This window comes from Sturnira hondurensis, unplaced genomic scaffold (assembly GCF_014824575.4).
Source record: "Sturnira hondurensis isolate 20B ecotype Veracruz unplaced genomic scaffold, ASM1482457v3 Scaffold0006413, whole genome shotgun sequence".
NCBI lineage: Eukaryota > Metazoa > Chordata > Mammalia > Chiroptera > Phyllostomidae > Sturnira > Sturnira hondurensis.
Genome location: NW_028079044.1, coordinates 28,182,569 through 28,194,336, shown reverse-complemented (window position 1 = coordinate 28,194,336; position 11,768 = coordinate 28,182,569). Strand labels below are relative to the sequence as shown.

The following is an 11,768-nucleotide window of genomic DNA, read 5'->3' as shown; positions in this document are numbered from 1 at the left end:
CACCGCTCTGACCCCACGTCGGCCATTCCCCCAGATCACAGGGAAGCTGGGAAATGAGCAGCTGTGGGTTAGGGAACATGCTCCCCCACACCTTTGTACTGACTGTTGCCAGTGAAAACTCTGACCACAGTTTGCTCAGGGTGCAGAGGAGCGTGGGGGTCACTTGCTCTTCCTACTGCAGCAGCTTTGAAAAAGCACTCGCCTTGAGCCCTGGTCTGTTCCTGCTTCGACAGTTGGTTTTCTGGGCCGGGTCATTTCAGGGAACCATTTGGAAAAACAGTGTCTGGAGGCGCCCACCCAAAGTGCATCTTGCCCTGGCGTTTGGCAGCAGTTGGCTGTAAAGTCGGACACAGTGGGCAGACCTTGCTATCTTCCAGTCCCACCCATTAACTCCTCCGATGCCCTCTCCCCGGGCAGGGCTCCTGTAGTGAGTGGGTCGAACCAAAAGACACGCACACAACGCCAGTGGTTGCAGTTATGTATTCAGCTTCCTATGTCCTGGAATAACGGGGGCCTGGAGGGGGAAGAGAAACGCTGGAAGAGCTGCCTGGCTGGAGTAACTACATCTACTAAGTGATGGCTTCCTACACTCTACAGGATCATCTTCCTACAGGAGAATCGGCTCCCGCACGGGTAGCACGGGTTGCAAGGGTCACATGGGTTGCAGGGGCTGCAGGGGCTGCAGGGGCTGCAGGGGCTGCAGGGGTTGCAGGGGGAAGTGCAGGGGTAGCACGGAGACTCGATCTTGACGCAGCTGCCGAGCCCGTAGGAGTAGGTCACGTCCTTCTCGTCCACACACGGGGGCAAGCTGAACTCCTTGCAGATGTTCATGTAGCTGTACTTTTTCGACCCCAGGCAGTCATACCTATTCTCCCGCTCGGCTGACACACACACCTTTCCGTCCTTCACTCGAACTTTTACTTGATCAGGTTCAAAGCCGCACACATTTACCGATCCTAAAACGTTACTGCTACAGCAAGAGGAGGCCAGAATTCTGTTTGTGGTTCTTCTCAGTCTGCAATTCAGAAAACGGGAAGGGTAGGAGGGAGAAGTTCAGACCTGGCTCGAGAAGCAGTATTTCGATCTCTATTTCTTTTTTCATGGCAAACGTTAACACGGGCCATTGTGAAAAATCAAACTTTACAGAAGTGTATAAAGTAGAAAATGAAAGACTTCTCATGGAAATCACACTCCCCTAAGGTGAACCTCTGTTAAGAACATACAGATGCTTGGCCCTCCAGATCTTTCTCTTATATTTAAACCTCAGCACCTACTCTTCTTCCTTAAGGAAACTTGGGCAGGTTCCTTAACTTCTCTGTGCATCAGTTTCCTCATCTGTAAAATGAAAATAATAATAGTACCTACATCACAGTAACGGAGGTTTCAATGAAATCACGTATTTTGCTTAACATTGTGCTCGGCACATTACAAACTCTGCTTAATTATTACATGACCATTCTTATTATTACTATTGTACGTAGACCCTCAGCATTTGTTTTTAAGGGGATACCATTTAAAACTTGCATTTTGATGATGGCTGTCAGCTCAGGACCCAGCCCTGTAGACCCACAGGACTGGTGCCGTCCTAAGCCATCACACAGGCTCGGCCGTAGTACTCCATCGACAAACTGCCAAGGCAGGATGCTAGGGCCTGGCTCGTCTCCTCCCGTCTCAGGCCGCTCCAGACTCTGGACAGCAGGCCCCAGCAGGGAAGTCAGCTTGGAGGCACTGTGCCCTGAATCCTGCTGGCTTGCAAGGGTTAATTATGCCTCTCCCTTCCCACCTCTTCATCCAGTGACTTCATGTTGATAGCTTGAGATCTATCCTGGTGAGAATATTTACACCATGGGAACTGGTAAGCAGGGCACATCAAGGCTTTTCTCTTTCCTGCACTGAGCTGATTGCTAAATACCACACCTGTGGGCCCTGGAGCAGCAGGTTCTGTGGTGCCCAGAGAGCTGCCTTGCTCAGCAATCCTGTGTACAGATCCTTTGTAGTAAAAGGAGGACAATAGTCACAGCTCCCACCAATTGGTCACTTCTGATACGTCAACAAGTAGTAAAGTGAAGTTCTTAAGAGCGCAGCTATTTAAGTCCACATCTAGGCTCCGCCACGGGGACAAGTGACTGAATCTCAGTGCCTCAGTTTCCTCATTTATAAATTTGGGACCTCCTTCTGGGTTTGTTGTGTGGGAAAAAATCAATGAATGAATGAAAGGTGTGTTAGTACTTGACACCTGATTAGGATCCTGGGTTTTGTGGAAAGTGCTGCCTTGGGAAGGGCATTGTTTTGTTTACTCTCCATGGTAACCCTTGGATGCAGATGTAACTATCGCTGTTTTACAGATGCGGGGGAGGTAAAGGTGCGGAAGGGGAGAGTCTGGAGTCAAATTCAGGTCTGTTGGTGCCAAGGCGAGGGTTTTAACCGTGGGTCTCCGAAGCCTGGCGTGGGTCCGTGTTCCAATGGCCTGATCCTTCCAGAGAAAACCTAATGCCCTGAAATGGTCTTCTTTTTATACGTTAACAATCTGCATTCTGAGAGATACTCCTACAAATCTTTTATCAGTCAGTCTCCCAAGAAAGGCATTGGAGTGTGTGATTTCTAGAACATTTTCCAGTTTGAGGTGTCGGACCCAATGATTGGATTATTGGCTCGAGACATTTTTAATTCTTACTTTTTATGCTGTATTTTGTTTATATACTTTTTTTGTCACTTAAGTTCATTGTAGAAAACTCAGAAAATACAGATTAGCAAAAACAAGGTATATTTTTAAAAATACCCATAATTCTATATAACATCGAACATTTTGGGACTAGACTTTTTCCCTTTGTGTGTGTGTGTATCTATTTCTACTTATTTTTTTACTTGATAAGCCCTAGCGTGATTGGTTTAATGACAACGTGAGCCCTTGTACTGAAGGTTTAAATGAAGGCCCTAGTGGCTAATTTCAGAATGATCAAATAGAATGCTGTCCTATAAGATACTGAGAGGAATAGAAAATTTCTGCAAGGCACCCAGAGGACTGCGCCAGTCACTCGGCTTCATTTCCACCCCGGCCCCAGTCATCTTTCATGCTGGGTACCCACAGGCCATGCTAAGAAGAAAGGAAGAGAAATGGGCTTTCTTTCGAATCTGTCTGTATCTCTGTGAGAACAACAACAGAAAAAGCACTCTTATCTCCCCGGATGGGCAGAGAGTAGCACACAAAGATGCACCGTGCCCTCTGTGGGTGGACCACAGGCTGGAAGCCCCAACAGCCAAAGCCAAGCGTGAAGCACAGAGCAGAATGGTGCCCCCCCACCCCGGGCTCTGAAGAACCTCCCTTGGTGTGCACGGGGGGCTGAGCCACGCTCTTCTGTTCGGTGCAGACCTTTCCGTCGGAGAGGAGAAGCATCAAGTCCTGCCATGAAGGCCGGGCTGGGTCGCACAAAGAAGGACCACAGACCCCAAGCAGGATCTCCAGACTTGACTACCGCCACGTCTGATCTTGTGTGTAAGACACAGGCCCTCTGCAGGGGGTGGGCCTGGGGCCAGGTCTACGAGCCATAGCCGACTCCAAGATCCATGTCCTCCTCTTGGTGACCTGAGTCTTGGGGCACAATTTCACGTCTTTTATTGCTTAGAATCCCGCTCCTTCTCTGTTCCCAACACTCTGTCCCTTTGCCCCTTTGCCCCCTGCACCTGTCCTCTTCCAATTCGGATCTTCAGGAAATCACCCAAGAAATTTGGCAAGGTCACATTTCTCCTTCCCTTTGCTTCAAGGTCAGAAGTTATCAGTGGAGATGTGTGGGTTTAGGAGAAATTGCCAGAGCCACACTTTACTCATCAGACTCAACTCTGAACTTGCAATTTGACTCACATAGTGAGGTGCCCGTGATCCCACGTGGGATCTTCCAAGGCTCTGTGGGGATTGCCTCCTGTACTTATCAGGAGGGTGGAGCTTAACCACAGGAAACATGGGGGAACCGGCCCCTTCGGTTTGTTGCAGAAGCCCCTGGGGAAAGCTGGGGAAAATGCATGGGCAGCCATTGTCTGTGTCTACCACCCCTTCTCCCCACTGAAACTGAGTTTCACGAGCATGTGCGGCCAAGCTCCTGAACGCGACACATGCTTTCCACAGCAGTGGGGAGTGACATAACCAGCCATCTTCACAATGATATAAATCATGTTCAGCCTGCTGATGTGTAAAGTAACGAAGACATCTAACAGACCCCTCTTTTCTCAAGAGCAAAGGGCAGCAGGCCTTTCTCTAGTCATCTGTGAAGTACTTGGCCTTTTCTCCTAATTTAGACCCCTTCCTAGGACCTGTTACACTGAATTCCTCCTTTCCAGCACATCTTCCCCTTCCTCTTCTTTCTTCGCCCTCTTCCCTGCTTTTCCCATCTTGGCTCTCCTTGCTAGACTTTTGGTTGCCCGGCAGGAGCAGAGTAGGACAATGCAGGTGCATCTGAGTCCCCAGCAGAGCTTGTTAAGACAGGTGGCTGGGTGCTCCCTCTGGGGCTTCCGACTCAGCAGGTGGGCCAGAGGAGCTGAGGATTTGCGTTTTTGACAAGCTGGCCCAGGGACCCCTCCAGAAGCACTGGCCCGATGAGGCAGATGAGGAGAGCCTGGCTTCAGGTCCCGCATCTCCCACTCCTGGTGATCAAAAGACATGGCCACTGAGGCTGCTTCATCACCTCTAAGATGGCCACGATGGTACAAGGATAAGCGGCGTGGAAGTCCAAGGGACATCATTTTACCCAATAGAGGAGAAGTCATTTAGTCTGTACTGGGCTTGCCTGACACTGACTTTCCTGAAATCTGAGGCTGTAAGTGAATCCTGCGTCATTAAGCAAGGTCAGACCAAGCAGTAGACAGACATGCACGTGGCCTAGATGGGCAGCCATTTCTACCCTTGTCATCCTGGGGTGACTGGGCTCCAAGACCTGTGCGTATGTGCTCCAAGAGATGGCGATGAGAGGGCCCCATCGGCTTCCTCAGGGGAACAGGAGAACTCTCCTGTCGGGGGGAGAGCCAGCTTCTTACCAGCCACAAAGCCGCCAGGCTTCCCCTCTTGGAGGCCATGGCTTCTGAGGCAGGGAACGGCGGGGGGGGGGGGGGGGGGTTGGAAAGNTGGGGGGGGGGGGGGGGGGGGGGGGGGGATGAAAAGATTTCCCTGAGGCTTAGAACTTGGCCAGGTGCTGCTAAACAGGCAAAGAGGTCACCACAGAGGATGAGTGTCATCCGCCTCCAGGGCCAGAGTGATTCAGTGAAAACCACATTCTCCAAGTGCGAAGGGGTAAATCAGGGAAGAAATGAGAGGGCGGAGTTTCGAGGTATTCAGAAGGTTGAGTGCCCCTCGTGTGGGGATGTTTAAGGGAAGTTCTTGTTGAGACTCAGGCCGCCCGCGGTGGGGAGTGGAGGGAGGTGCGGTCTTGGGGCCAGTTTCCAGGTGTTAGTAAGGGGTGCAGGGCTGGGGCCACCACACACCTGTGGTGTGGCTGCAAAGTGAGGTTCGTTTATCTACAAAGGCTGCTGCCAGGAGTCGGGGCGGCAACGGGGCACCGCTGATTATGTGATAAACTCCCCATGGCAGGACTGAGTGGGCGCCACGGTCTCTTCTTGGACTTACTTTAGTGCAGAGGGCGGGGGCCCACGGCATGCAGTGGGGATGAGGTGCACACCAGGTTGGATTGCTGGCACAGCTCCTTGCAAAGGAGACCCAATTCAGTGACCTTGGCCCTTCTAATTCAGAAGGAGAAGGAAGAATCGGGGGAAATAGCTGGTGCATGCTATGCAAAAACTAATTTGGTGGGAAAAAGAGAACATCAAAGAAGCTAAAGAAACAGAAGTACTTGCTCGGGTGTCTAACAAGGAAGATGCTGCTGACATATCTCTTAAAGCAGCTGCCCAGCAAACAATGGGAATGGATGGGACCTTTTACACTAAGTTTAAAAAAACACCACCCCCACATGCACAAAGGTAGGCACACGCATGCAGGCACACCCATCGATCACATAACATATACTTGAGGCGTTCTTGGGAATTAAATTGTGGCCAAGCCTTCTTATCAGCTATCAAAGGAACACCCAGAGACAGAGCAGATGGACGACCACGGACAAACACTTCCTCCAGGACCTGGTTTGGCGAAGAACCTTCTGGACAACGTAGCCTGACATCTAAAAGGACATGTCAACCTAACCGAATGGCCAGCATTCATTAAAGGAGTAGAAAGGTCCTGTGAACATGATTTCTAAATTCAAAAAGCCTTGGGCAATGTTTCACACCAAAAGTTGTTTTAAAACATTGAATTAACATGATATTTCTGGATCTATTTAGTCATGGATTGGGAGTTAGCTGAGAGATGAGTGGAAAAAAGAGGCATTTCCCTGGAAGAAAAAACATTAACAGTGAGAGTCCTCTGGGACCAGGGCTAGATAAGGGTCTGGCATTTTCATCATATTCAGGAAAATTGAATATTTAGGTTCGCAGGTGACACGAAGCCCTTCTGGGTGACGAAATGTCAAGCTGTCAGAGACAGAGCACAGGAGGCCTCCGCCTGGTGGTGTGGATGTTCTGTCGGAAAAGTAGCTGAGAGACGGTACAACAGGGCCGGTCTGAGGCCACTTCCAAAATGGATCTCCCAGTTTAGAGCACTGGGAATTCGGGTAAAGATATCACCAGCATCATGTACTGCCACAGGACAGAAAAAATTAGCGAAAGTCCAGGCATCATCAGGGGACGCGTCCCCTCACATATCAACCACACAGCTGAGAATTAACCTTGAAGTTGGGTCCACTGCACACTGAGAAATCAGGTCCCCTGCTGGGGCGGGGAGTGGGTGCCCGGATGTCAAAGAGCAGAGAGGCACTCTCCCCCGGAGAGTCTGGGGAGTGGGGACAGCCAGGAGACAAAGGCTGAAAGGACTTGGGTCAAAAGTAATCAAGGGAGGGTAAAGGGAGAGTGGACACAGATCTGCCTCCCTTCATTTAGATCAAATATTACAAAAGAATCCTTGGCTCAGTCTTGCTACTCTAAGGAGTAAAAATAAAAATCAGCTCAAGTTGAGTGTTGATGAGTTTATCGGCAAGAGCCCCATCCCAGATGGTTAAGGGACGTTTGTTCCTGACCCTTGGTGACCTACGACCTGGACAGTAATGTCCTTATTGCCCTTTCCAGTGAAACAGCAGGATCCCTGTTGTCAAGGATCTTGCTCTGTCTCTCTTTATCTCCCTGTCTGTCTGTCTGTCTGTCTGCCTAATCTATGAATTTGTCATCAGGATAGGACGATGTTGTTTAAGATACAGACTTGCAACGAATAGTAAATAATTTTCAGAGATCTAATATTAGCACCATAAAGTGAGTATAGACAATCATATTGTATTAAAATCATCAAACTTGCCAAGGGACCAGGCCATAGTTACTCAAACCACTAAAAGGAAATGATAATTGTGTGATCAGTGGAGCTAATTATCACCGCGATGGCAGTCACGTTACAGTATGCAAACATATCAAATTAACATGTTGTCCACCTTAAATTAGACAATGTTACACATCAAATGTAGTTCACCAAAAATATCTGCCATCCATTTGTGCGCATCTTTAAAAAACAGCAGTGCATGGAATAGTTTTTCTGTGCCTTGCTTTTTTTTTTTTTACTTAATACATCAACATGTAAAATGCTTCAGCAATCATTTTTGCGTCTACATTATCATTCCACTGTATGTATGGACCAGAATTCACTTCACTAGGGAGCTGGGTTTCGACTATTTTCTTTCAACAATGGTAACAGACTAAATGGCATAAGTAGAAAGTTAAAAAAAAAAGCTTCCCTTAAGCTAAAAAAGAAAATGTAATCAAACAGAAAATCTTTGATGACTTAAAATTACCCAATTCAGTTTAAAAAACCTTTTCAACTCTGTCCCAAAAGCCGAGACTCTCAGATCTGCAGTTTATTTGCGAAACTTTTACCAGAGTCGGAGGAGAGGCCAACATAACAGACCCAACTCCAGACGAACTTTAAGTCTTTGCCTGGAGTTGGGACATGGGAGAAAGGTTTTCCTATAAAACCCAGGAAACGCCTCTATTGTTCAATTTGCTCCCCTGCTCGTAAAGCCTCTGGCAAACATTAAGGATTTGATCAATTATCATTACTTCTCCTGCAGTCATTTCTGTACGTCCAAACGTACTTGAATCACTTTATTCGCAACCAGAAAAAATGTGCAGTTCTCTGCTTCCAATAGCTTTTTAACGACACCCCCCATTTCTTTCCCTCATTAAAGCCCTAGAGTTTATCATGCTGGTGCCCCTGCTCTGCGCCAACAACAGCCCTGCCAACTGACATCATTACGTTGTCTTTTGAGAATTCTGTAATTCCCCTCAAAGACCCATTCGCTCTTCCGAAATCTTGGCTAAGCCACCAGAATCATTTTCTCGAACCCTCTTCATCTCGGCTCAAGTATTGTCACCTCCCTCCCTTTATTCCGCCTCCTGGGGCTCCTATACCAACGATGGAAATCAGAACGTATTCTCCTACTTGGCGATCTCTCTCTTTTCGTCTTCTATGGCCCTGATGGCTTTCCTCTCCAGACTTCTGAGCGATGGGCGAAGGCAGTAGAGCTTGACATCACACAGGCAGCAGGGGTAGAGATCGCAGAGGCCGCAGGAGCGGGAGCGCTTGGAGTAGCACAGGCAGTACGGGTAGGGGTGCAGGTCACAGCAGCAGTAGGGGTGCATGTACAGGTCGCACAGGCACCGCGTGCTGAGCTCATCAATGCATCGCAGTTGCCTCAGTTCTCTGTCCACCTTCTTTATGTCCCGTCTGACACTGTCCAAAAGACAACTCAGTGCAGCCATTACAGTCACACCTTATTGTTTTGTGAGCACCTTTGGGAAACGGCACTCCGGGGGAAAAATTGTTCTAAGCTCTTCTCAGAAGTTTCGTTTAAAAATAAATGAGGCGCACATGTTTCACTTACTTTAAAGCTTGTGTTCTATGACCTCAGCCCCTTCTGAGTATGTCATAGTCTCTTGGTTGCCATGTGAACCATTCACAGTCATGGCCTTCAGAGACCTTCCTCTGAGCTATAAAGCTGCTCTCAGAACTATGCTCATGTTGAGATTTCATTCACCTGGAGGTTGGATGGGTCCCCCAAACATTCCTAGCTCTTTGGGGTTTGTGGGCTGACCTTTAATGCCCTTGACTTCTGGGTGTGTGCCCTGAGGACTGGCTGAGGCTGTGGAGGCCTTGGTGTGGGTGACGGTAGGAGCTACCTGGCTCCTTTCTCCGAACTCTTCTTGCTGCTCCAGCCTTGGTGCTTAGCTTCGACCCTTACACTCCAGTTTTTTCCTGGCTCCAAGTCTCTTTACATGAAGAATATAAAGACCTTTCCCATGGTTCTCCCGACTAACTCATCCTCATGTGTGCCTTGGTCCTTGGCAGTCTGAGCCCCAAGTGTCTGAGTCCTGACCTTACTTTACAACCTGGAGTCCTGGCTATCCTGGGATATCAGGTCTCCAACAGCCAGTGTCCTGATCTAAGTGCCCATCTCTCATTGCTCAGGGTCCTGTCCTCGGTCACCACCACCAAGCCACTCTACCTCTGGTCTTCCATCCAAGCCCCCAGCAGACACCCTGTCCTTGAGTGCTTCCTGATACCCTTGGAGCCACCTGCCCAAACCCCGCTTTGGGCAGGTCTCCTGTGCTCCCAGCTGGATCAACACGCTGGACCCCAGGCTCCGCCCCATCTTTGGTTCAAGGACTTCTACTGCCCCAGGCCTTTCCCCTCCAGCTGCTGGCCAGCTCCCAAAGCCCCTTTTTATGGATTAAGACATGAGGATAAGTGGTTGGATGTGACACTGGAGAAGGAGACAAAGGCAGGATTTGAAGGGCCTTGTGGGCCAGCTAAAGAGTTTGGACTTTATTTTGAGTGCAACGAAGACTCACTAGTTTCCTTTTCTGTCGAGAGAAGTTGGAAGGTAAGTCTGACTCACACCAAATGAGCAGCCCAAGTCGGGGCTGGCGGTCCCGGCTACAGGGACGGCAAGCAGGAAGCCGGTCACCTTCTCCAAAACCCATGTAGGCCCCATCCAATCCATTCTCCATGTGGCAGCTAGAGTGACTTTCATATATAGATCTGCCATTCCTTAACACCCCCCCTCAAAAGTTTTGGCTTTTCTGTTCTGTTAGAAAAAGGGCCAAAATCCTCACAAGGGGCTGAGCAATGGGGCTTCTACCTACCACTCCAGGCTTCCCTTCTGTCATTAGTCCTGTACACTTGATTACGGGAATTCATTACACTTAGGCCGCCATGGCCGTCCTTGAAGTCCCACCCTGGGCACCTCATTCAGGACTTGTGGGCGCTCTGATCTGTCCGCTTGAAAACCAAACTCCCATCCATGTCCCTGATTTGGCCAACTCCCAAGGCCTTCTTTTGGTTTCCTCTTGTTTCCCTTCCCCAACTAAACACTCAGATTACTTCTCATATTTCTTTCACACCATCCTTTGTCTATTTCCCCACCTGTACAGGCCGGGATCTGTCTTTTTTTTGCTCACCATCACTTACCTACCACAGGGCCTGGCACACACTAGGGGCTTCGGATTTATTCAGTGAATGACCAGGTTAGTGAATCGGACACAATTTAGTGCATAGCATGAGGACACAGCAATGGAGTAATGACTCCTAGGTTTCTAGCCTGGCAGAATCGTGGTGCTGTTGACTGCGGTAAGAGACACAGGAAAAAGAGTAAGGTTGGAGGACATGCTGAGCTGGAGGGGTATGTGACAACTTCGATAGAAATGTGGAAAGGCCTGTGAATAAGTGGGTCTGGAAGTTGAGAGAGCGCTGGGCTACAGAAATAAATTTAGGAGACAGGGTTTCCTAGGTGGTTGGAACCCTGGATGGGCAAGATCATTTAAGAGAAAGAATAGATTTAAAAAAAAAAAAAGAAGAAGAGGGCAGAAGCAGTCCCCTGAGAAGCAATAAGAAGTGAGAGACGTGAAGGAGGCCAGGAAAGTTCACAGAAGGAGAACCAGAGAGGTAAGAGCCCCCACACTGAAGTCTCTGGTGCATCCCTAGACCCAGCCCAGCGTTCCCCAGGGTGCCTTGGGCAAGGGCCCATTTCTGTGAGGTGGGGAGTCTTAGTAAAGGAAGCGAGTTTCCCTGGAGGTATCAGAATGGGAGGCTGGCCCCCGAGTCATAGGGGACGGTGAGTTCAAGCAGAGATCAGCATACTCAACTTCGGTCAGCAGTCAAAGACTTTCAAGAGCGGTTCCACCCAACACTGAGTGGACTCTGTTAACAGGAACACGTCCTACTCTTCCCTGAGAGCTCCTACAGGACTCGTACAGATTTCTCTCGCTCCAGGCGATAGACTTCTGAACTCTAATATCACCATGAGTCCCATCCCTTAGCAAATGTCAGTAAAGGTTAACACAGGCAAGTTCCCAGCTTTAGATTCTTAAACACACAGGTTTGGGAATTTAAGTACACACATCTGTGTATACATGACACATTATGAAGCTGGCCACAGCTTTATTTTAACTAGGATTCTCCTATAATCCCATCCTTCTAGTGATTTCATGCTTCACCATGATGCGTATTCTTGACATCATTTCAAGTGACTTAACAAAGGTAGTGACTCCTTTAAAGATCAGATGAAATGGGATCTAGTCAGGTCAGAAGGACAGTGCAGCAGTTCATCGAAACCTGCAGATACCCAGGGGAAGGCTCTAGAGTCACGGTCCCCTGCAGCATGAACACAAAGCGCTTTAATGGGCTCTGATATGAG

General features: G+C 48.9%; 1 protein-coding gene across 1 annotated transcript; it reads right to left on the bottom strand.

Moving 5' to 3' along the window:
- Positions 1–591: 591 nt before the first annotated feature.
- ODF1 (outer dense fiber of sperm tails 1) lies at positions 592–8,835 on the bottom strand. The gene is made up of 2 exons (XM_037049013.1): positions 8,516–8,835; positions 592–1,015 (listed from the first exon to the last, which is right to left on the bottom strand). Exons 1-2 carry the CDS (start codon positions 8,833–8,835, stop codon positions 592–594), a joined length of 744 nt encoding a protein of 247 aa, XP_036904908.1.
- Positions 8,836–11,768: the final 2,933 nt, after the last annotated feature.